At 36.6% G+C, this 23,399-nt stretch overlaps 1 protein-coding gene across 6 annotated transcripts in view; it reads right to left on the bottom strand.

The window, feature by feature from the left end:
- PAM (peptidylglycine alpha-amidating monooxygenase) overlaps nucleotides 1-23,399 on the bottom strand; it is a 115,870-nt gene that overhangs the window by 42,240 nt on the left and 50,231 nt on the right. For all 6 annotated transcript variants that reach the window (XM_059491880.1, XM_059491879.1, XM_059491878.1 and 3 more), the window contains exons 2-6: nucleotides 19,664-20,179; nucleotides 18,447-18,567; nucleotides 14,920-14,977; nucleotides 7,991-8,078; nucleotides 1,460-1,545 (exon numbers count right to left, since the gene is read on the bottom strand). In XM_059491880.1, coding sequence (XP_059347863.1) covers nucleotides 1,460-1,545; nucleotides 7,991-8,078; nucleotides 14,920-14,977; nucleotides 18,447-18,567; nucleotides 19,664-19,755 — 445 coding nt within the window. In that variant the 5' untranslated portion in view covers nucleotides 19,756-20,179. The remainder of the gene's footprint in view (nucleotides 1-1,459; nucleotides 1,546-7,990; nucleotides 8,079-14,919; nucleotides 14,978-18,446; nucleotides 18,568-19,663; nucleotides 20,180-23,399) is intronic.

Genomic DNA, 23,399 nt, shown 5'->3' on the forward strand with positions numbered 1-23,399 from the left:
GGACCGTAACTTAATTACGAATAAGTAGCTGCTTTATGCAGAGAACTCTCTCAATCAAAGAACATTAATAACAGATCTTTTAAAAATCCAAAATAAAAATAAAGCCTTACTATCCATGTAGGATTTGGTGGACCTTTCATTTATTTCTCATACAACCGCTGCATGATATAAACTAATTAACACTAATTTACTAAGAAGACATTGAGAAAAAGAAGAGAAAAAAGTCAGCAGTAAAATATTTTTAGATTTAAATTAATATTATATGCAGAAAAAAATCTTGAGGAAATTATGCACCTATGTTACTTGAGAGAAACAAGTACAGGCACAAAACACAACAGAGAAGCTTGAAATAATCTGAAATAATGAAATTGCAAATCATCACCATCACGAGAAGGGATTTCTCTAAACCAATTCTACAATGGACACTTTTCAAAAGAAGCAGAAAAACAATTTCTTCGTATTTGGTCACAGTAAAATGCAAAGCCACCTTATAAATGGGACTGCAGCCTCTCTGTGCACAAATGAGGAATCTTTATGAATACTCCCTACAAACCTTGTATTTTTGCACAGCTTACCCACAAGAAAAGTATCAATAGCTGGGGTTCAAAAGCAAAATTTCTACATGATCTTTTAAGTACAAAACATCTATAAAATCCTACATGTAACAATGTTTTCTAAACTTGACGTTCTGATAACCAAATCAAATAACATTCATGTTGGTAAGTGTGCAAATGGATTATTAAAAAAAGTATTTTCATGAGATTGCCCCTGGCTATGAAAATGGGAAGTAAATTATGAAAGAAAAAAATACTTAGAATTTAAGATACTTTCAGATCAAAGCTATACAGAGGGTAGGTTTTTTTAAGACTCTCAGGGTTATTACAAAGAAGTACTTCACCCTGTTTTCCAGACATACCACTCCAAGTAGCTTAAAATTCAGTAGGGTTGTCTATTATACAAGAAAATGGGTATACAAGCATGCTGCTCAACTGCATCAAAGCATTAAAAATGAAAAACACATTAAATTGCCAACATATACTTTAAACAGGAAAAATTCAATGTTTTAATTGAATTTATGCTTTCCCAAACAAACAAAAATATTTTAATGTAGTTTGTGTGCTACTGAGAGATACATAAATTGTAACTTTCTAGTAAGATATAGCAGGAAATGCAACTAATGCTATATAAAAATAATCAGTACATTATGATACTTATCTCTGTCTTTTTTACCCCTATAGAAATCCATAATGGTATAGCAAATAGAATGACAAAAACCCACAAGTATATTAGCTAGCATAACATATTTCATAGTTAATTAGGTTGATATCTATACAGTTTCTATCAATTAAACACAATAAAAATATTACAGGATGTTCTCAGATATGCCAGGTTCTTACTTCCATGTCCTCCTTTTTCCCCTGCCCCTGCACACAAGAACTGCATATTAAAGGGCCAATACCTTTGGGCAGCCTGGTGGGTGGAGCATTTCTTGCCCAAGCATACAAAATGTTAGATTTATCTTTGCATGTTCCTTCATCACAGTCCCTAAAAATATGAGGAAAGAAAAGGGAATATAATTTTTAAAGTTTTGAAATCAGAAAACAGCAGTTGACTTACATGCAAAAACTAATTTTAAGATCTATGAGGATGTTTTTTTGACTGTATGCTGATTAAACACAGTTATTTTAATGCAGATTGCTTTCACAGATACTGGTATATGTTCCACTTTCTTTTATTTCCCTCCCTGTGCATTAAGGCAGTGTTAGACAGTTCTGATGGGCCCTGTCAGCCTATTAATCAGTGATGGAAAAAGTGAAGGAACATTTTATGGTAATGAACTTTATGAAAATCTCTAGCATTATTAACTCAAGTGATGCAAAATGACAAAGGCTGCCACATTTACACAGAGGAATAGGAGTCATGCACAAAGCAGAAAAAAAAAAAACCCCAACAAAACATTAAATTGATTATTTAAAATTAATTTAAAAATCATTGTCAAAAAAAGTGACAGAAAGCTGTATATGAACCCAAAGATTGAAGGCACTCATGCCCTGCACTTAAGGTGAGCTCATTGCTTAAAGACAATTCTCATTCTACTGCATGATTTGTTTTTCAAAATAGAAAAGTCACACACATACACACACAAAAAAGAAACAATCACCAAAAAAATCCCAAACAATCAATCACCAAAAAAATGCAAAACAAAAACCCAAGGGAAAAAAAAGAAAAAAGAAGCGTTTGCCAAGTTAACAGGCCACAAACAGGTCACAAATATTTACAGTAACAGAAAGCTTGAGTTGTCCCTAGCTTCTGCAGCTAGCACCATGCAGGTGACACTGAGGGTGAAGAATGAAAGACTCTCAAAGCCTGGTAATTCTAGATACCTTCAATCTGCAAGAACTGGTAAACCTGAGGCAGAGACACCACCAAGTCTCAATTGCCAGACACATTTGTACAGACAGCACAATGTACCTGGACCACATCCAAGACGGCACGGACTGCTACATGTGGGTGTAGGCTGCATGATACACATGGATAATCAAACAAGGGACCCTAAGGAACTTTCCGAACACCCACCCAGAATACTCTTCTCCCTCTTTATCCTGAATTAGGGAAAAGGTTTATTTACAGGGTATATTTGCACCTTCTTCAAATGGCAAAGCATCTATGGCCCTGAGCACAGAGTGTAGAAGGTGTGCAGCACACACAAGTGTGACTTTTAGAAAGCTTCACCCTGAAACTATTCAGATTACATCAACAGACTCAAGCCAGATGCAATGAAGGTTGGCATCTATGCCAGTGTTTCATTCCAAACCAAAATGGTACAGGGTCTGCTCTGTTTATCACTCCCTGTAAAATGATACTTAGGAAAACATTTGCATATGTAAGACATGGTTTCAGTCACCTGAAATTGTGCGGAAAAAAGAGCGCCACACAGTGTGAGGAAGAGTATAAAAAAGAGTACAAAAAAGACCAGGACATCTAGCAGATGCAGCTCATTTATGTTTCTGCTGAGAACGGCCAAGCCATATGTGCAAATGATGATGATGCTTTCCAAGTCTCTCTCAGAGATAACCAGCCCTTCTGGCATGTGTTTTAAACCACGTCAGCAGGATATCATGCATTTCTTTCATCCCAGCGAGCTTTATTGCAGCCTAGCTACTGTATTTAATTCTGACTGAAAGCTCTGCCATAATCATGAGAGTCTCAAGAGAAAAGGGAACACATCACTTCTTTTTTAGTAGTTATACTCACAACTTGCCCTTCAAACATGCCCATGTCCCAAAGGACAATCAAAACTTACTTCAAGATAAGTGAAATGTTTTGATGTGTGAAATAAGTTTCAGCTTATTCATAACATTCCATAAGTGAAATGTTTCAGCTGAAACTGCAAATCATGCAGCTTCCCACTGCTATAATTTGTTACTATACAAAAAACCCAAAAGACTTCATGGATCTAACCTAGTATTGAGCTGCACAACTTGGGAACTTGGGAATGTGTTGAAGAGATTGTTTAGGAGAAATGCCAGAAGGAACTACAAGCACAGTCACAGCTTTACCACCACTTTACTTTGGGCAAAACTGTCTTTAATTTATACCACAGTATTTCTAAGAACACATTAATTAGGAAAAAGCCCTGGGCATGATGCTTCAAACTTTCTTCCAAGAGGCTACTAGAATGGAGGGATAAGATCACAGGGGACGAAGATAAACTACAGGTACTGGTCTCTCATTTCCTTTAAAAAATGGTTAACCATCTCATTTTGCCATCAATGACAATCTTGAAACATTAAGTTTTCAGAAAAAACAAACCTAGAGGAGATTGCAAAGAAGAGGAAATAAGATAAACAGATTGAAAAAAAAGGGAGCTAGTAAAAAGTATAAATTTAACTAACAAAAAAAATCATTGAAATTCATAGTAGCTTTGCATAAAAACCGAATGAGTGACCCAGAACACTTTAAAAATGGACTATAGCTGCATATTATACACTACTGTATAATCAGTTCTAAAAACTGATTTTTACTTAAAATTTGGAAATGAGTTGGGTAGGAGAGAGCTTCTGACTGTTTCTTGGATCTTTGTTTTTTTGCAAACTCTCCTGGGCTTCCCAAAGGCATTCTCCCCAGTCTTGGGTAAGCTCAAGAGCTGTTTTCTTTAATGGCACTGGGGTTTTGACTGATTACCTAGACTGAAAGTAAAATATCTCACTATGTCATCAAGACCAAGGGGTATTTGGCTACCCCTTTAGCACATTTGCACTGGTTATGGTAACAAATAACTTCTTTTATTTCTTTCTTTATTACACTGCACTCCTGAATACTAATCCATACTTTAAAAAAAGGGTCATTGAGGTGATTGAGTAAGACAAATAACCACTTTTAGCTCTTGAATGTTGCAGAACATTCTGGGGCAGTGTCAGTGTAAGAAACTGCACCTAAAAATACAATTCTTTCTACTGTTGTAGAAAGAACTCTCCCTCATGCAGTGAAATAAAAGTCCTTCACTGAACTAGTCATGACATCTTTTGCAACCTCTACTGAACTATTGATGTCAAAGACATTTAAACCCATTCTTTCCTGCCAACAGAAACAACTGTCTGACAGAGGAATCACCAGGTAGCCATCTGTGACCCGCACTTATGCATTTGTTTACATAAGTAATTAAAGTTGCCCTGCTTGATCTCAAAATAATGGCTTTATCTATGAATCAGCTCATTCATAAGAGATTACTTCAGTGTTAGGTTTGATGCAGCATAAGACTTGTCTTGCCAGGAGACTCACAAGTTCTGAATAATTCAACATTTTCTTTCAAAGCATTCAAGTGCATTCCTGATTATCTACAGAGAATCTGAACTTTTATCAATCAGTTCAGGCATGTTACATCAATTTCAACACAGTTTGCCAGCTCAGGCAAAACTTATCATTGTGGCTGAACTGTTTTTAGAACAATTATGATCCAGGAATAGGAGGGAGCAGCTATTCCATTTTTTTTTTTGATGCACTGAGCAACACCTGAGGCAATGAGCCCTGGGAAACGATTTTTTTTTCTGTGGAAAGGCCTGTGTATCTCAAGAAGGGAGAACAACCTTTAGCGTTTGTTCAGATAAAGATTCTACCACACTGCAGTGAATGTTGAAACCAGCACAGGTTACATACAACTCGAAAGCCTTTTGAAAGGCCAGGGAAATTTGCAAGAATAGTGTCAAATCACCAGAAAAGGCAGCAGGCCAGATGGGCATCACAAATTTTGGCTTAGTACTGCTATGGCCATAGGGCAGCTAATCCCAACAGAGTCATCTGGATGCTTCTCATTCCTCTCCATTCAAAACTGGCCTGAATGAAACTTCACATCTCAGGAAAACTAATTTGGTCTTCCATTCTGAATGTTTCTAACAGCCTATTTTTCCATAATACAACTAATCCACATCATTATGGTAAAGAAAATTTTGACTTGAAAAACATGTAACTAATATTGCCAGAACTTTGAAAAAGAAACTAGAAGAAAAAAATCAATGTGGCACACTTAATTGAATCAAAGCTGGCTCTATAAAAATGTTGAGCATTTTTGAGGATCCCGGCTAAACAAGTCTTACAGTGGTCTGCTCAAACAACTGTTCCTTCCCTACTAGATGGAAGAGCAACAGAAGTCATCATTTGCTAGCCTTCTGGTAAGTAAAGGAACAACAAATAACCACACAAAATAAACAACGATGAACACCAGTAACATACAGTCACCAGAATTACTTTAACAAAATTAGATTAAAAATTTCTAGCACTCTTTAGTCTATTTTATGTAGAAAACACATGATGATCTTTCTAGCCTAGCAAATAACTGCGGGTAGAGCAAGATAAAAAGCTGCAAAAACAGGGATATGAAATGATGAGAGAGTGAATGAAGAGCTTTCATTTTGAAAATGCAAAGGAAACACAAACCCTCAGAAAATACACATAAAAAACAGAAAAACCGAATCAAAACTTGCATATGAAAAATTGAAAATAGCAGATTTAAACACAACACTAACATATTTGGCCTGGCTAAGATGGAGTTAATTTTCCCCAGAGCAACCCTCATGGTGCTGCGATTTGAATGAGTAGCTAGAAAGGTGCTGATAACACATCAGTGTTTGGGAAAGATCTTAGGAGAGATCACAGTCAGGCTGGCTGACCCAAACTGACGGAACCAAAGAAATGTTCCGTACCATATTATACCCATTCAACAATCAAAGGTAATAGAAAGGAAGACAAGGAGGGCAGGGACAGACACACACAAACATACATTTTTTATCTATGACATTTGTCTTTCAGAGCAACCATTACTTGTGTTTGGAAGTGGCTTGGTGATGAAAAGAAGAGAATAAAATATTTTGTTTTCCTCCACTTCTGCACAACATTTGCTTTTGCTTTATTAAACTGCCTTTGCTTTGACTCATGAGTTTTTTTCCATCCTGAGGAGTGGAGGGATAGAGCAGCTTGGTGGGTATCTGATGTCCAGCAAAGCTCAATCCATCCTAACTAAATAAGTATCTTGTCATTTGACAGGTAAGTCAACCAAGAACAAAAACATTAGCTGCCACACCGCAAAGGCTGTCATTGGTGAGTCTTCTGCTGGGAGAGTGAAAGTACAACTAAGGAGCTCAAACTACCTGAACTCTAGACTCAAAACAGGGATTTCAGTCTGATTCAGTTTTGAAAAACTTTGTGTTTTGGCTTTGGATCCATCTCTTCTACAATCGCAGAACATCAGTTAGTTGTGAATTAGGCATTGTCTCATAACTTCGTCTCAACACAAGCTCCTGATCAATCTATAACAACATAATTCTATCATGTACAAATTATTCCAAAGCTCTATTAAAACTACTTCCAGAAATATGAAAACAGCACCAGCTCCAAGTACAATCTACACAGTTTTAAGCAGGATACTTACCGGTTTTTAAAAGGTCACAATGGATAAGTTTTATATTATCATATTGCTCATATCAAAGTATTCAAGTATATTCTATCATTTAAGATACAATAAAAAATAGCACAGAAAAGCTGTGGGAAAAAGAAATTTCAAGAATTTTCTGCAGGGAAAAGAAATTAATAGAAATTCTGTTCTTTCAATTTTATTTTGGTCTAAACTTTTTAAGCATCTGGTCTTCCTGCACAACTGTGCAAGATTACATTTTCAATATTACAACTATTGGTTGCTAAGTAAACGGAGATAAGACTTTTGAGGAAAATGTGTTGTGTATGTTAAAAATACTAATCAAATCATCTCTCCAAAAGCAGGCATTCAGAATGTTTTGGGGTATTTTTCCTGAAATTATATTATACTATACTGTTAATTCTAAATTCCAGGTCTAGTTACCTTTTTGGCAAATACTTAAAAGATAAATTATGATTACACAACTCTGTCAGAACATCTATATTAACACTGTTCTACAGTTCAGAATAATCAGCAAAAATCCTCATCTGCTCTCTCATGAAAACTTACAGAAACTTTGCAAAATTACTAGACAGATGATTAATTTCCACCCACCTTCATGTTCTCTTCACATTGCCTCCACACACCTATTTTACACACATTAGGTGTTTCCCTCTGCTCTCACTGCTTAGGCATTTTGAAGTGCAAGTCAACTACCAAATCACTTGATAATCAACTTCAGTTTATCCTTCACTCAGTTTCATTCTCATCAACCTGCCAAATGACTTCATACAGAGAAAAGCAGCCAACTACAGTTTGGAGATTAGATTTCTTGGTATTCAATGACACTCTCTTTACTATAGCTTCTGCCTCCTCCTTGAAGACAGTCAATTAGTCATGAAGAATATGGAGGAGTTATTTACAAAAAACAAACACTTTAAGTGTGCAGAGACTAGATTGTTATTAACTTCTTCTTAATTTCAAATTTTCCTGCTTTCCAAGAGATTCTGACACTGGAAGAGGTTTAAGCAATTAACACTGAAAAAGAATTGGTTAATAACAAAAGCAAGATGCAGCTCTCACCAGTAATTTTCAGTAGAGGAAGGTTCATTACATCCAAAGAGTAACATGTGATGCACTGTGTCCATGCTGGCATGAGGCTTAAAGTCAACTGAAAAAACAATATAGCAAAACAAGTAAGCTATCTAATCTCATCATAAGTTACATAACCAAGATAATTTTGTGCCATTTTCCCCTGAAATACTACATATAAGGCAGGTACACCCCCACCCATTTATTTGCCTTCTGCATTCCACTTACACACGTTCCTTAAATTTTCATTCAACAGCCTTCCTTCTAAGCTAAAACACTGTATGTACATCATTTATTTATTAAGAAAAAGAAAGAAGTTCCTAATGAAAACCACTGTATTCCCCACAGAAGTTAAATATGATATTAAGTTAATATATCACTGTATCTCAAACTACAAAATTTTACTGTCACCAGTCTAATTGCAATCTACCTTTGAAATCTGCACTTGTGACTTAATAATACTCTTCTAATTCTTTTGTACTTCATAAAAAATACAAACAAGCAGTAAGTTACAGTTAAGAGCAACTAAATCTTACACATTAGTAATGTCTTCTTCCAGTATTCTACCTGGCTTACATTTTCCCTGCATCTTTCTTGGGACAACAGTTCCAAGAAGGGATTGAGTCTCACTAATATGTCAAATCCTTTGGAATGAAAACCAAGATTTATTTAAAGTCAGCATGATCTCACTGCCCAAGTATTTCTCATTATTAGAAATTTAGATGTGAAAGTTCACCTCTTGTTCACCTCTAAAAGGCCTGTTCTTGAAACTATGCCACAGATAAAACACCGGTTTGGTTTCTCAAGTACCTGTGATCCAGTTTAGCAAAGCAAAAACTTTATCAACATCATGGGAGTAACATTCACCATGACTGTATAATGATGGCATTTCTAAAAGCATTCTACATTCTTCTATGACTACAGAAAAAATATGCCGTTGCAGAGAATGCAATGTTTTTAACCTTGGAGTACAGCAGAAATTCTCAAGACAAGTTTACTCCAGCCTCTACATGCACACAGACAGTGAGAAGTCTAAAATTAACTGTCTTTTAGCTATTAACAGGGAACGTGGTGAAGCTGCAAACCAGTGAAACAATATTCTGCTCCTGAGGTTTATGGCACTACCTGCACTCAGAAATCAGTATTTTAACACAGAGCTGTGGCAGAGTTCCTAAAATGAGTGATGATGTGGGTTATTGTCCCAATTTCACAGGGGAAAAATATCAAATAGCTTCTAACCCAATTTCTGGAGCTGAGCTTTGTCCTGGAAAGTAAGGAAAACCAGCCAACAGTTAAAGCATGTAAGTCAAGTTTTAGCTTGAAGAGAGGTGGTCAGACTGTAAGGAAATGAGCATGCCACAGCTGAGGGCTTAGTTTGGGAAATAAGAGATGTACCCATATGCCCTGAGAAGGTAGTTTGAGTGACAAATATGAGTTAAGAACTACTGAAGTTGCCAGCATGAACAAAGTCCAGAGACACCCAAACATCTTTACTTTTCTACAAGCAAATTCTACTTGTTTCATAGATAAAAATCTAATCTCTGTTATGAAGACAATTCTTATTATCAGTAACGATTACAAGTGAAATTATGGTTTATGCTTGCATGACAGAGGCAACATGTCATTCTGTGCAATTCCTACCTTTTCAGATGTTTTGGGTGTTTTAAGCTGCTGTTATCAATTGAGAGATTAAATTTCTGAAGGGGTTTATGAGCAGTTCACACATATGAAATTTCATTACCTTTATTGTCAAAGTTAATACCTGTAAAAAATGTGCTGTAAGAACCACTTATAAAGACAGCCTTCAATAAAGGTAAAATTGAAGGTTAGGTCTGCTAGCTGCTAAAGCCACCACCTGTCCTGCTGCTTAATACTGCCTCTGTTTCTTTTTATTTTTCTACCACTCTCCTATTGCAAGTATTTATTCTGAGTCAGAAGTCTTTTATTCAGGAAGTCTTTTATTTGCTCCACATAGTGCCTACAGCATGATGTCCTACAGCATAGACAGAACCTTCAAGCCTTTAGAAAACTTAATACAAATACATGACTAAATGCTATTCCTGCCAAGAGAAAATGATGCACCAGAGCTAACAAAGCAAAATCAGACTTCCAGCTTACACTGTTTTAGCTGATATACCTCATCATTGCTTAAGGAAGCACTGAAAAACCTCACAGTCAGTCTATGAACTTAAGACAGCTTTGTATAGGTGGTTACAGTATGGTTCCTGTACAGCTATTTTCTTAGCAGCACACCCAGGAATATAACTTTCCAAAGAGAAGGTTAAAAGAAACAAACAAAAAAATCCAACCAAAAAATCCTGAGTTGCAAAAGCCATACAGATTAATGTGTTAACCTGTCACAGAATGAGAAAGTGGCCAGGACTTGAAGGAACCTTAATGATCATCTAATTTCAACCACCCTGCCATGAGACGCACACCTTCCACTATGCCAGGTTTCTAAGATCTCCATCCAATGTGGCTTCCATCCCTGTCCCTCCAGTGATGGGGCAACAAAAACTTCTCTGGGCAACCTGTGCTTGGGTCTCACCACTCCCACAGTAAACAATTTTCTTCTAACAGCTAATCGGAACGTACTGTTTTTCCTTTCCTCTTTGTCTTGTCACTCCATGTTCTTTTAAAAAGTCTCTCCCCATCTTTCTTGTGGGCTGAAGGCCACAATTAGGTCACCCAGAAGTCTTCTCCTGAACAATGTCAATTGTCTCAGCCTTTCCCCATGGCAGAGGTGCTCCATCTTTCTGATCATCTTTGTGTCCCGGCTCTAGACTTGCTGCAACGATCCAGCACTCCCTGTGCTGGGAACTGTCACTACCAAAGGCTTAAGAAATATCGAACAGCAGTCCTATTTTCCTAGTTGACAGCCTCCATGTTTTACAGTAATGAACAGAATATTACTCAATAGTGATTTTTTTTAATGCATGGAGAAGTGATATATATGATTACTAAAATAATAGCAGCAGCTTTTTTACTAAATTGAAGTCTGACCTAATGTCTTGATCAAGTACTACTTAGAACTACAAACTCAGAGAGAAACAGGAATAACCAGAACATGACATCAGTTTAATCTTAACAGTGTGTACTTCAGGTATGTGTTAAAAAAACTAACTTCTAATAAGTTAATCTTTACATTTTTCCATTAAATAAAGTTGATCTTTTTTTAAATATTAGTGTCTTCTCTATCACAGAAAAAACTTCTAAGAAATTTATCAAGAATTCAGCATCTGGAGTTTGGCAAATTAGGGAGACATCAGAGGCCTCCAATACAGTGACGATATCATTGCTTGGCAATAGAGAAGTTTATACATCCCTTAACAGAGAAACAAACCTAGAGTTTCTCAGAGTCCTTTATGGATGAAAAGTAACAAACCATCCAATTACTTCAATGTGTGTTGCTGAATATAGAAGGCTCAATTTCATTTCTACAGCCCAATTTCACAGGGACCTATCATGAGTCAGTAAGAAAAAGACATTTATTTACTGGTAACTCATGTAAATAAATATAAGCAGATGAAGGTGACAGACAAGTTTTTTTGGCTGAGAGGTCAGACTAATTTTTGCGAGTGTCTGTAGAGCATTTAGCTCTCTCTACAGTTTAGTTATCAAACACTGATTCTTACCAATGTCCGCACCATTAAAGATTCACCTGAGTTTCTGGTTTAGCTATTTATTAATAAAGACTATTCAAACAGGATGCAGAAGAAGAAAACAACAATGATATATGTTTTAAAAATAAAACTGGAGTAATACTATCTTGGAAAATCACATATTAATCTCACTCACTAATAACAACATATTTATCTCACAACCATTTCACTTCCCAGGAGCAAAGGGTATGTTCCTAACATAAACCTAATGTACACCAACCCACCTCACAAAAAACTATTCTCCTTAATCAAATTTGTCAGTATTTATGGCCATTTGGGACAGAGAAACAACTGGTTCAAACAGAAATTTCAGCCTTGACAGTCCGATCCTCCACTAAAGAACCTAATACAGAACACGGCATCAGCAAAATTATACAGATGCATGCCTGAAAAAGATCCATAGGGCAAAACCTGCTCTAATTCTCCTTCCAGCTGCCAACATTTCATCAAGTAAGTGTGATCTATTCCTTCCTCTGATAATGTCTGAGAACTGACTCTGAACAAGTTTGCGAATTCTGGTACAGCAGAAAACCCTCCAGTTTTGAAGTACAAAGTTATAACCACTGTCCCTGTGCAAGCATGAATGTTTACTGGTTTCCTTTAGGGAAATAGCAAAATTGAAGTCTGAATTCAAAGACTTATATACAAATAAGTATACAAAGACTTATATACAAATATATATAAATACAAAGATTTATATACAAATTTAATAAAAATACTGAAAAAACATGTAACAAAAAAATTTTCAACTTAATAACAAATTTAGTACTGCCCACATACAACAGTAAAAAAGAAGCTCTCTATGCCAAGGGTCTTATATTTAACCAATATGCAACAAAAGTATCTTGCTGCAGGTTCCATTATAGAACCTTCTCTTCCAAAAAGTCTTGGAGGAAGGAAGAAACAAGAGTAAAAATAGGAAGGCAAAGGTAAAAAAAGAAATGAATTTGCAATTCTTGATGAAACTGTAAAGACAATTGGTCTTAAAAATGTCTCTTTAAACTATAAAATGAAACAAAGCACAAGGCATTTACTTAGCAAGTAATTTTAACTGAAGGCAGAATATATAGCTTTACCATCAAAATGTCTTCAGAATCCAGTTTATTGTTTCAGTTATGTGCATTCACACATCCTCATGTTGAAGCTCTACAGAACACAATCTTCTCAACATCACTAAACAGCAGCCCAGTTACAGTTCATATGCTAGTTTTCCGTTGCTTTTGTATGTTTTAAGGAAAGTTAATTACAGCATTTATTGGCAATGCAATGAAGGCAGATCCAACTTAAACCATAAAAATATAGCTTCTGTCCTTTAAAAAAGATTAAACATTGTCTCTGTGCCAATCTTCTGTGCTTATTTAAGCAACACAAAATACATGTAAGCAAGTTAACAGTTTTCTACGTAGATATTTTATAAGGTAGGTCATTCTACATTCTTTCTACTCTCTACAGCTTGATATGATTGAGTCTACTCTTTCTAATGATCGTGTAACTTCCATGGATGATGAAGATGCCAATCTGAGCCTTTTCCATGAGGAACACCTTCCAGTGAAACAAAATGGAATGATCACATACGTCAGACTGACCATATGTCTATTCATTTCCACCACCTAAAGAAGTGACAAAAGAGGGAAAAACCTAAAATGTTCTAATTTTAAAGCATACAAAAATCAATATCATATATATATATATATACACACATGTATATATATGTATATATATATTTGTTTGTTTGTAAGGAATGCTATCATGGGAATACTTTAAATTCACACAAACTTTTTTATTACGGATTGCTCATTAAGTTCCTCCTGCTCTTCAAAGCTCTACAAGACAACCAGAATTGTTTCTCTGTCGAGAGACCTTATTTACTTTGCAATGAAGGGTACTCAGAAACAGTGATCACTGGAAGGAAAGGTGACCAAATCCTGTAAAAATCAGATGAAGAATATAAAAAAATTTTAGGTCTGCAGAAAAAAAAAATTGGGTTGCATTGCATGATTGCACTGAGACTTTGCATAACTTTTAAGCAAATCCTTTCAGTAGGTCCTTTTAAGCATCAAAAGAAGTTTATGTTCCTTTAACACAAGCAAGAGAACTAGATGCGCAATAACCTAACAATGAATTAAACTATAGAATTTTTCAACTCAGTGACACACTAAACAAAAGTTGCTTAAGGAGGAAGTTAGTAGCATTGCCTTTCTATGAATCAACAAAAGCAGAAGAGTCTACTGCCCACAGCACAGCAAGCATAATTTATTTGAGAGTGAACACTCATTCCCTTCCTTCTATGCTCATTTTTCCTTCTGGGGTCATATTCACAACAAAAATGTGAAGTCAGATTCCCACCTCTTTAGAAAACAGATATATAGAGAAAGCATTGAAAAAAATTTAATAATTTTTCTTATTTACTGTAATACAACATGAAAATCAAAATGCAGTATTCTATCTTCTGAGGGATTTCCACAAGAAAATCCACATAGAATAACAATCTCATAATATTGTCCATCAAAAGCTACATGGGATTCCCACCATGCTTTTATTAAGCACAGGTATCCTAAAATGCAACAGAAGTGTAAAGAAAGACAAATATTGTTTCCTTTTGAACAGTTATAGCATGTTCTGAAAGCAAAACGATCTTCAGCCAAACCAATAAGCCTTCTCTCTATCTGAACAACTGCATGTTCATGACAAAGCACACTAAAATTTTAACTACCACAAAGATTTTCTGAACAGATGGTGTTCTTCTGCTGATTTATATGATGACGGCATTTGTAACACATTACAGTATTTTCTTCTACTTGTCAGCCATCTTATTCATGCCATGCCATTAAAAAAAATAAATAGAGGGAGAGATTTTACTTTCTCCTCCAAGTAAAATCTTTCTGCAGCCAACACTAACCCTAAGTATACAGGATTTACAACCTAAAGGAGGTAAACAAACAGTCTGCTCAGCAGTGCAGAATCAAGTATCCAGACAAAGACATAAAGCCAATACTTTGCAAATGGACTGTTTGGTCCTGACTGCCAGAGGCATCTGCATGCAGCTCCTTAACTGCTACTACTCCTGAATCTCCTTAGATACAGTTTTATCTTGACTCTAAGTAGCTCCCTCTAGTTTGTTTCTACATTAAACATGACAAATGCATTTTGGAAACTCTGACATCCAAAGGTTAAGTTAATATGAGTCAAAGAAAAAAAGGAAATGTTGAGGTTCTTCAAAATGGCTTGCCTAAGTTCTTTCAGTCAACCAATACTCACCTACATAGGCCTCATCATCTACTGGCAGGGGTACTGACATGCAGAGGTAGGTATCAGACTGTTAAAAGAAAAGAGAACAGAAATTAAATTGGGAAAATTTAGAACTTAAAGAATAGAAACAAAACATCAAAATTACCTCCACTTTCTGAAAATGAATGTGGGAATACTGACCAAATGAATATACACAATTGGACCATCTAGAAAAAATATAATGTACTTCACAGAGATACTTGGGCAAATATGATATATGTTATCTGGTTTACTATTGTAAGAAATAAATTCATTGCTACAATTTATTTACATGTAACAGATATCAGTCTATAAGGTTATCAAAGCAGCTATTAGGTTGGTAGGTACACTATAAACTATTTTAAACTTCTTTTTTCCTAATTTTTTTTCCAACTTCTAAGGCTGTTTAGGAAAAGAAATATATAATCTACTGGAATTTCACTACACCCATGAATTCAAAATCTGACAGGCCTTCACTTTCATAAGGACATCTAAACAGATAAAGATAAAATTCCTGCTATGAATAACTTCAAATTTAATTTAAAAGAAGACTCTGTGGACAGGTGTCATGGTTTGACACTGGCACAATGCCAGCGCCCCCATGAGAATACCCTCTCCCTGGTGTCTGCTGTGAGATATGACCAGGAACAAGCACAGCAGGCTCCTACTTAGGAATAAAGAAAACTTTATTAACTAAACTACGAGGGAAAGGAAAACAAAAGAAACACACAAGGGAAATGAAAACTTCACAAATACATCTCCTCCTCCTCCCCACCAAATTCCCAATACAAAACATTCCCCCAAATCACCAACTCTCGGTCTGGCACCACCCTTTAGAATACTCAGTCCTCAGTTCATCAAGAAGAGAAGGAGTCCTTTGTGCCATGGGCTTCTTGTCACACATGGCACCAACCAGAGCTCATTCGCCATCGTGACATCTCCCTTCCATGTCCAGTGCTCTCACCACTGTGCATGGACCAGAGCTGCTTCTAGGGCTCCTTTTAAGGATGCTTTAAAAGGATCCAAAAAGGCACAGTCTCAACTTTGGGACATCTGTCCCCCCCATGTTTTTTGCAGCCCCTGGGCCTGAGGGGTACCCACACTGAACCCTCCTGGTTCTGAGGCATTGCCCCCCCTCCCTGGAAGCAGTCTCTGTATCACAAGGAAACAGTCCATGGCTATGCAAAAAAAGAGTTCAGCAAAAAATGCCACTCCATCTTCTCCATTCTTCCAACATCTCCCTCTCTGCCCAGACTTCACTCTTCCAGGAAAGATTAATGTTCTATAAAGTTTTCATTGTCCACCAAGGGGTTAAAAGTTCCCACAAGCGGACACATCGCTGCCTCCCTCCCCACCCTTTTCCTCCTTCTCAGCCATGCTGCCTGCTGCCGCACATGTTTATCAAGTTTCAAGGTAACTCCCAGGTGCGGTTCTGTCTCTCTCTCTGTCTCTGTCTCCCAGAAGTGGGAGGGGGGAATACCTCTCAGTAGTTCTTTGATGCTTCCACCCTTGGCCCCTCAGGGTCAGGCCCACCTCTCCCAGGCCGCGTGGCTTCCCCCCACCTCCCGCCAGTTCCCCCCACCTCCCGCCAGCAGCTGGGCCAGGGGAGAGCTCTCCCCGCCAGAAATCCAAAGAGAACCTTCCCGCCTGCAGCCCTCCTTTTAACCCTGTGTTCTCAGAGGCGGAACCAAACGTCCCAATGGCCACATCAAGTGCCAATATTAAAATCTGAGCACCCATTGGTTTGACTACAGCATCCCAAAAATACCATTTCCGGTCAAACCACCACAACAGGTGTAAACAATTAAATGCAACTGAGAAGAAAGGTAAAATGGTGATAACAATATATGATTACACAGAGCAGTGATTTGCACAGATAAGAAACTATTTTTTTGCTAGAAAATGGGAAGGATGAACAGAGGTTAACTGATACAATTCATATGAATGCCTTTGTGTACCGTGATTACATGCATTTACACTGTTAAAATACTAAAGCCTTCTAGAAATAGACATGGAAATATTCTGTGTTTTTTATTTAACTTGGGTTAAGAAGATTTAAAAAAAAAAAAGCACAACCTAATTTAGGACCTTATATTTAAACTTTGAAAGCCAATGGCAGCCATGCTTCACAGTGCAGTTGAAATTAAGCAGTTTTCAATTAATGTTCATGTGCAGTACCTGTGCCAAAAAAATGCACAACTCATATGGTATACACAAAACACTCCTAAGTCATATAAGGGCTTGGTTGATATTCATGCACCCATAGAACAACTGCAGTTATGAACTGTAAGACAAATCCTGGCCCTCCCACCCCTTCAACATGCCCAGTAACTCATTTCAAAAAATGCAGAGTTTTTGGCAACCTTTCCCCTAGACTTGACATTACAACACACAAAGAGAAGGTTTTTTTCATAGGAATCTGAACTCACTGATCTCTTTGTATGTGCTTCCTAGCTGTTCAACTGATGGCTTCTTAGGTAAAATCAATAACTCATAATTTTAAATGTGCACCTGGATGAACTAAGAGTACTTTTCACTCTTTTTGACGAAGAAGTTTACTTTACTGCAATAATAGAGAATATTTTACTGCCAAGAAGATCCAAGAGAAACCATATTTCTGGTTTCAACTTGCAGAAATAACACATTTAAATTAAAACATGTTTAAATCTTGCTTTAAATTACATGTTCCAGAGGGGTCTTCCCCAATAACTTGAAAACCTCATTTTCTCTTCACTTCTTTAAAAACCACTATCTGCAACAATGAGTCATCAAGTACTGCACCGCAACACACTGCTCTTTTCAAGCATCTGCAGCACTTTAAAAGAGATGCAGACCTCCTAATGATACATATAATCCTCTGCAATGGCTTACTGCAAAAAAAAAAAAATCATTCTTTAATGATTCTTGCTTAATGAAATTAGATGTGAAAATGACAGTGGAATCTCAATATTTTATGTGTATCTTAATGTTAAGTTTAAAAATATTAACTGTCTTCACTTTTACTCACTTGGTTCAGCAGAGTATAATATACTTCATACCTTAAAGAGTATAAAATTGTAACTTGTTTGTAATAGCTTTCATGGAGTATTTTGAGAGTTAAAAATACTGGGTCAGAAGTACTACCCCTTTTAAAATGCTTTTTGGTTGTTTTCTCTCAGCTTGCTGAAACTGTAGCAACATACAGTTTAATGTAATTAAATTCACTGATTCATCTGAGATTTGGTGTAAACTGCAACTGCATATCTTACTAGCTAGAAATATTTCACGTTATAAAACTTCGACAATTCAGTTTATGAAACCAACATTTTACAATTAAAATTAATTCAATGAAGAGATTTTTCTCTCATTTGAGGCTACTTGTTTGTTGCCTACTTTTCTCTGAGAAGCACATATGGATATGTATTTATAAAAGCTACCCTGATTTTTTTGTTCATTTTAATGAGTGATATTGTGGAGAAGGCTTTGCTGTCCTAGCTTATTGAAAAAAGAGAAAGAGGCAAAACCTGCAATTCTCTCACCTGCTTAGGTGTCACTGCAGGCATGCGAATGTCCAGTGCAAAATCTGACAGACCAAAGGAAATCACTGGCTGGTCACTACCAAGGCATTCATTGGGAAGAGATGAGCTAATATCTTTGTATCTGAAAAAGAAGGAAGAAAGATTTTTTTTTCAAGTATTGATTTCTGTTCTGTCTTTCTTAGAAGGGGGGTCTTTACAGAACTAGTAAAGAAGTTAGACAATGCTGAGTAGTTCCAGGAATGATCTGAAAATTTCACTCCATCACAGGCTGAGGAAAACATCTTAGTTATGCAGTACTTACTGAAGTAGTTACTGATCTGAGTAATAAGATAATTAGTTTGAAAAATGTTAGCTGAAAATGTAACCTATTATCTCATCCTAAAATTGTCAGAGGCAAATGGATGTGCAAACAGGGAATTAGTTCACTACATTATGTTGAGTACCATTCATAATTCACAACAGTTTTGGGGGGGATTTTTGAGACTATGATTTATAATTCAATACAGATTAAACTTAAATTACATGCAAAGGGGCAACTTTTAATTCAAACACTATGGTATTAATAGCAATTTCTGTGCTACTGCAAGTAGAAAAGTAAAACAGAAAACTTGGCAACAATCAAGCAAATATCAAATTCTGTATTGAATGCAACGTATAAATTAATGATGTATATACATAGCCAAAACTCGTGTCAGTGTTGCACCAATGTTTCTCTTGTCTTACCATATAGTGATCTACATTGTTTTTTACAATTAATTGCATAGGTAAACTTTAATGTGGTGTGGACAAGAGAAGTAGCCTCTTAGCTCCTGAAAAAAAGGATTTTACTGTTATTGAGGTAAATTGAATTCAAACCACCCCTCAATTTCTCAGGACTGTTCAGCTTATTTGATGTTTTCTTGTTAAAAAATGACCTTATCATGCAAGCTAATCCAGCATCTGAAATACATTTATTTTCTGTGTAGCCTCAAATATAGCTGTTAACTAAAAAAGTTGTATTAATTGCCATTTTATCCTTCTATCTAAAGAGCAACCCTATAGATAAAACAGGAATTCTGTATGACAACAGTGCCATTTCAAATTGCAGAAAGAAAATTCTGTGCAACGATCAACACTGAACAAATACCATAACACATTTTTATCTAAGACACGTTTTTTCACACTTTTGTATTTTGACTGCATGCATTTAACACATAGTATTTTCTTGCATAACCCACCTCTTGAAGACTGAAAGTGGGCTTCTGAAACCCAAACAGATGTTTTGAAACAGAAGAAGCAGTATTAGCAGATTGCTAACAAAGCCAGCCATGTCCACCCTGCTATTTCTGGCCTGATTAGGCAAGCAGAAAAAGGGCAGTGCAGTTCTATCAGCTGTGATCTTGACAATCAGGTAGCAGCAGCAGGAGTATCATTTCACTACTTCATTATTATGTTCTCTGCAGGCATCCTCCAGCTTCTGACAGACCATCTGTCTTGGAAGGCGATGCACTGTAAATCAGGAAGGTGGATGCTACTATGTTGTCTGTTTTATTAGCTATAAAATGCTGTTGCAGAATCTTCCCTTGCAAATAGAGGACACTGTACTTCTGTTCACTTAAGGAGCTGAAAAGGACTAGCACTCCTGTTGCTTTCTGCTCAGGTTGTGCAGTTAAATCTGCATGTTACTTATCAATCCACAGCACTGGAGACTTCAAGTGGCATCACAGAAACCAGCATCAGTCATCCTTCAGAACCTGTAAAAATAGAAGGAGCTTAAGGATGACTAACACATTAGAGCATTGGTTCTCAGCAAATCACTGTTGAAGCATTGTAATACATTAATAGGTTTTTTCATGAGCTTTAGCCCAACCCAGTAAAGACTGCATTGGTTCTGTTGAGTCTTTCTTTTCCTACCCTTCCCTGCATAAAGGATCAGAAAGAGACACATTTCATTTTGATACAAAAAATGTACTCTCAAACATATTTTACATGATAGGAAGAAATATAAAAACCTCCTCAATATATAAAATGCAAACTGTGGAGTATTTCACATATGCAAACACTAGTATAATGTGTTCTAAAAGCAGTGGGGAAAAAAGCATCAACTTGACATAGCAAGAATCCATGCTGGTAAATTTTATTAACTATCACCAAATGTTTCTGCACATATTACAGAATGGGAGAATATTTTACCTTTAATTCAACCTATAAGAAACCATTATCTCATTAATAAGTAACTGTTTCTTATGTTCTTCAGCTGCTTTTATACCCACTTCAGGAAAAAGAGACTTAAAAATTATTTTTGGAAATACAGTTAACCAGAACTATTGACATCAGACTGCGTTATATTAGTTAAGTAGTTTTCTACCCTTTCATTCCCTAAGGGTATGTCAGCATATACCATTAGTCTCCCCCCTGTTCAATTTCAACTGTTCTTACTTCTCCATTTTAATATACATGGTTTTTAATTTCAAAATTTTAGTAGTCTTTAATAATTATGCTAAAAAATTACACCATGTTTTACTGAAGACATATATATTAGTATTATTTTATTTTTTGAGAATTCCAGTTTTGGTAGAAGTAAAGTTTCCAGTCATAATCATACACAACTATGTAGTAATTCTTCTAAATTAGTATAAATAGACTATACTAAATAGTGTATTCTAGATTAGTATAAATACTAATCAGAAAAAAAACACCCAAATTAAAATATCTTCCAGCCCCAGGAAGACAGTCAAAATATACTCATAAGGATGAAATAGAATATAAGGATTCTGACATGAAATCAATGAAAATCCATGTATTGAAAAAAAAAATCACTCCCATTTCAGGGCACATGTACCAAAAAGGCTTCTTACACATCCAGAAGTGCTTAAGCACAAACTAAGAAGCCATACTGGCTAAACAGTTAATGCCTGTTGGTAGACAGCTACACTAGATTTGCACTGGACTACTAGCAAGCTTTAAATATCTGATTATGGTAATCAACATTAAACTTGCAAATTTGATTCGCTGAAGGATGGCAAAAAAGATTTAGTCATGAACATCTGAAAATAAACACACATTAGTTTTCAGCTTACTGAAAATATGCCAAGACTGTCCAAAACCATTCATGCAAGTAATGATACAATCTTAATTCCTTTATTTATGCAAATTTTCATGTCCAACTGATAGTGGGGCCCTGGGAAAATGTTAAAATAGAATCTGAAATGTTAGGCTTGGTGTTGAACCTGCATAAGCAGTATGATAAATGATATAATTGTTAGATGTGATGATTGTTTAGTAACTAAATAAAATTATTGTATAATCATAAGAAGAATCATGAGAAACTATGTTAGAAATTTAAAGGGGGCCATGAGAAGCCATGCTTGGCTGAAATCTATGTATAAAATAGAACAATGTAAGTTTAATAATTAACATGAAAGTTATATAACTATATAATATAAAAACACGTTCATCTTGAATGTATGGTCGGAATCAGACTTGGATTGAATATACCCCTGGCACCCAGAGCTCTTAATAAAAGCACCTGCATATAATCGCATTATGTGATTATGTGTTTTTGAATGCTAACATTTTGGCGACCCTGGATGGGGCCCTGTGATTGAGTGAGTTCGCGACTTGACCACGCTCCAGTCGGCACCGTGGGATTCTCGCGGAGCCCATCGGCCACGACCACTCCCGCCGCTCACAAACGTCCCCGGGAGAAAGGTAAGGTGCTTTTTACTTTGGTTTTGGGTGCCTGCCAATAAGACGCAGCGAAAACTACGTTTGGCTGGGGTGAAGGAATTCCTGGTGGCATAAAGCCTAGGCGCTGTTCCGTTAAGCGTTACAGGTGCGTTGTTTGTGGTGCATTTCAAATGGAGAAACTTCAAGGGATTTTGGGCAGCAATGCCTCTATTCTGCAAACTTCTCCTTTGGGGTGCTTATTAGCACATTGGAAACAGGGTAATTTTGGGGAAGAATTACATAAAGCTAAGTTGATTGATTATTGTAATACATGGTGGCCAGAATATGTCTTGGAGAATGGCGAAAAATGGCCAAAACATGGGACACTGCAATATAACATTATTTCGCCGTCAATGTCATTTTGTAAACAAGAAGGAAAATGGGATGAGGTCCCATATGTTGATTTGTTTTTCTATTTACGGGGAAAGCCAGAATGGCAGGATGAATGTAGATTAATGGTGGTTAGAGCATCTACAAGTGATAAGTGTGGGGTTTGTGAGAAAAGTTTAGAACACTCGGCGTTGAAAGTCTGAGTAGGGAAAATTATACAGATATTGATTTACAGATAGATCCAAAAAGACCAAGAGAACCTAACCCCATCCCACATGTTTCATCTGTCCCTATCCCACTGCCTGCTCCTACCCCACCTAGCCCTGAGCCTGTCTCGTCTAGTACACCCTTCCCTCTTTACCCTCCTCTCCCACTGTCACCTGATACCTCTTCCTCAGAAGATGAGCAAAACCTAACTGTGATAGAAAGGAGGGGGAGGGATGCAAGTAAAAAAGATAGCAATGGTAATGAATCAGTGACCCCAATAGCCCACAGAACCGAAGCCGAAGCCGGTCAAAGCTTGCCCCGGTTGTAGATAGAGAAGACATAGGCAGACAAAAACGGACTGTGGTTGCCCCCTTGTGACAAGGTCTAGGAGTGGAAGGACCAGTATTTGTAAAAGTGCCTTTCTCTCCTGCAGATTTAGTTATTTGGAAACAATCAGCCGGAACTTATAGAGAAAATCCTGATAAGGTGGCAAAAGTAGTAAAAATGGTTATAAAAACTCAGAATCCTGATTGAGATGACATACAAGTAATATTAGATACTTTAATGGATTCTACTGAGAAAGAGATGGTACTTAAGGCAGCCAAAGAGAGAGCAAGAGAGGATATCAGAAATGGGCTAGTAACAGGGAATTTAGATGCGAATTTCCCAACTGAAGATCCAAAATGGGACCCTAATTTATTTTGCGAT

Source organism: Ammospiza nelsoni, chromosome Z, assembly GCF_027579445.1.
Source record: "Ammospiza nelsoni isolate bAmmNel1 chromosome Z, bAmmNel1.pri, whole genome shotgun sequence".
NCBI classification, from domain to species: domain Eukaryota; kingdom Metazoa; phylum Chordata; class Aves; order Passeriformes; family Passerellidae; genus Ammospiza; species Ammospiza nelsoni.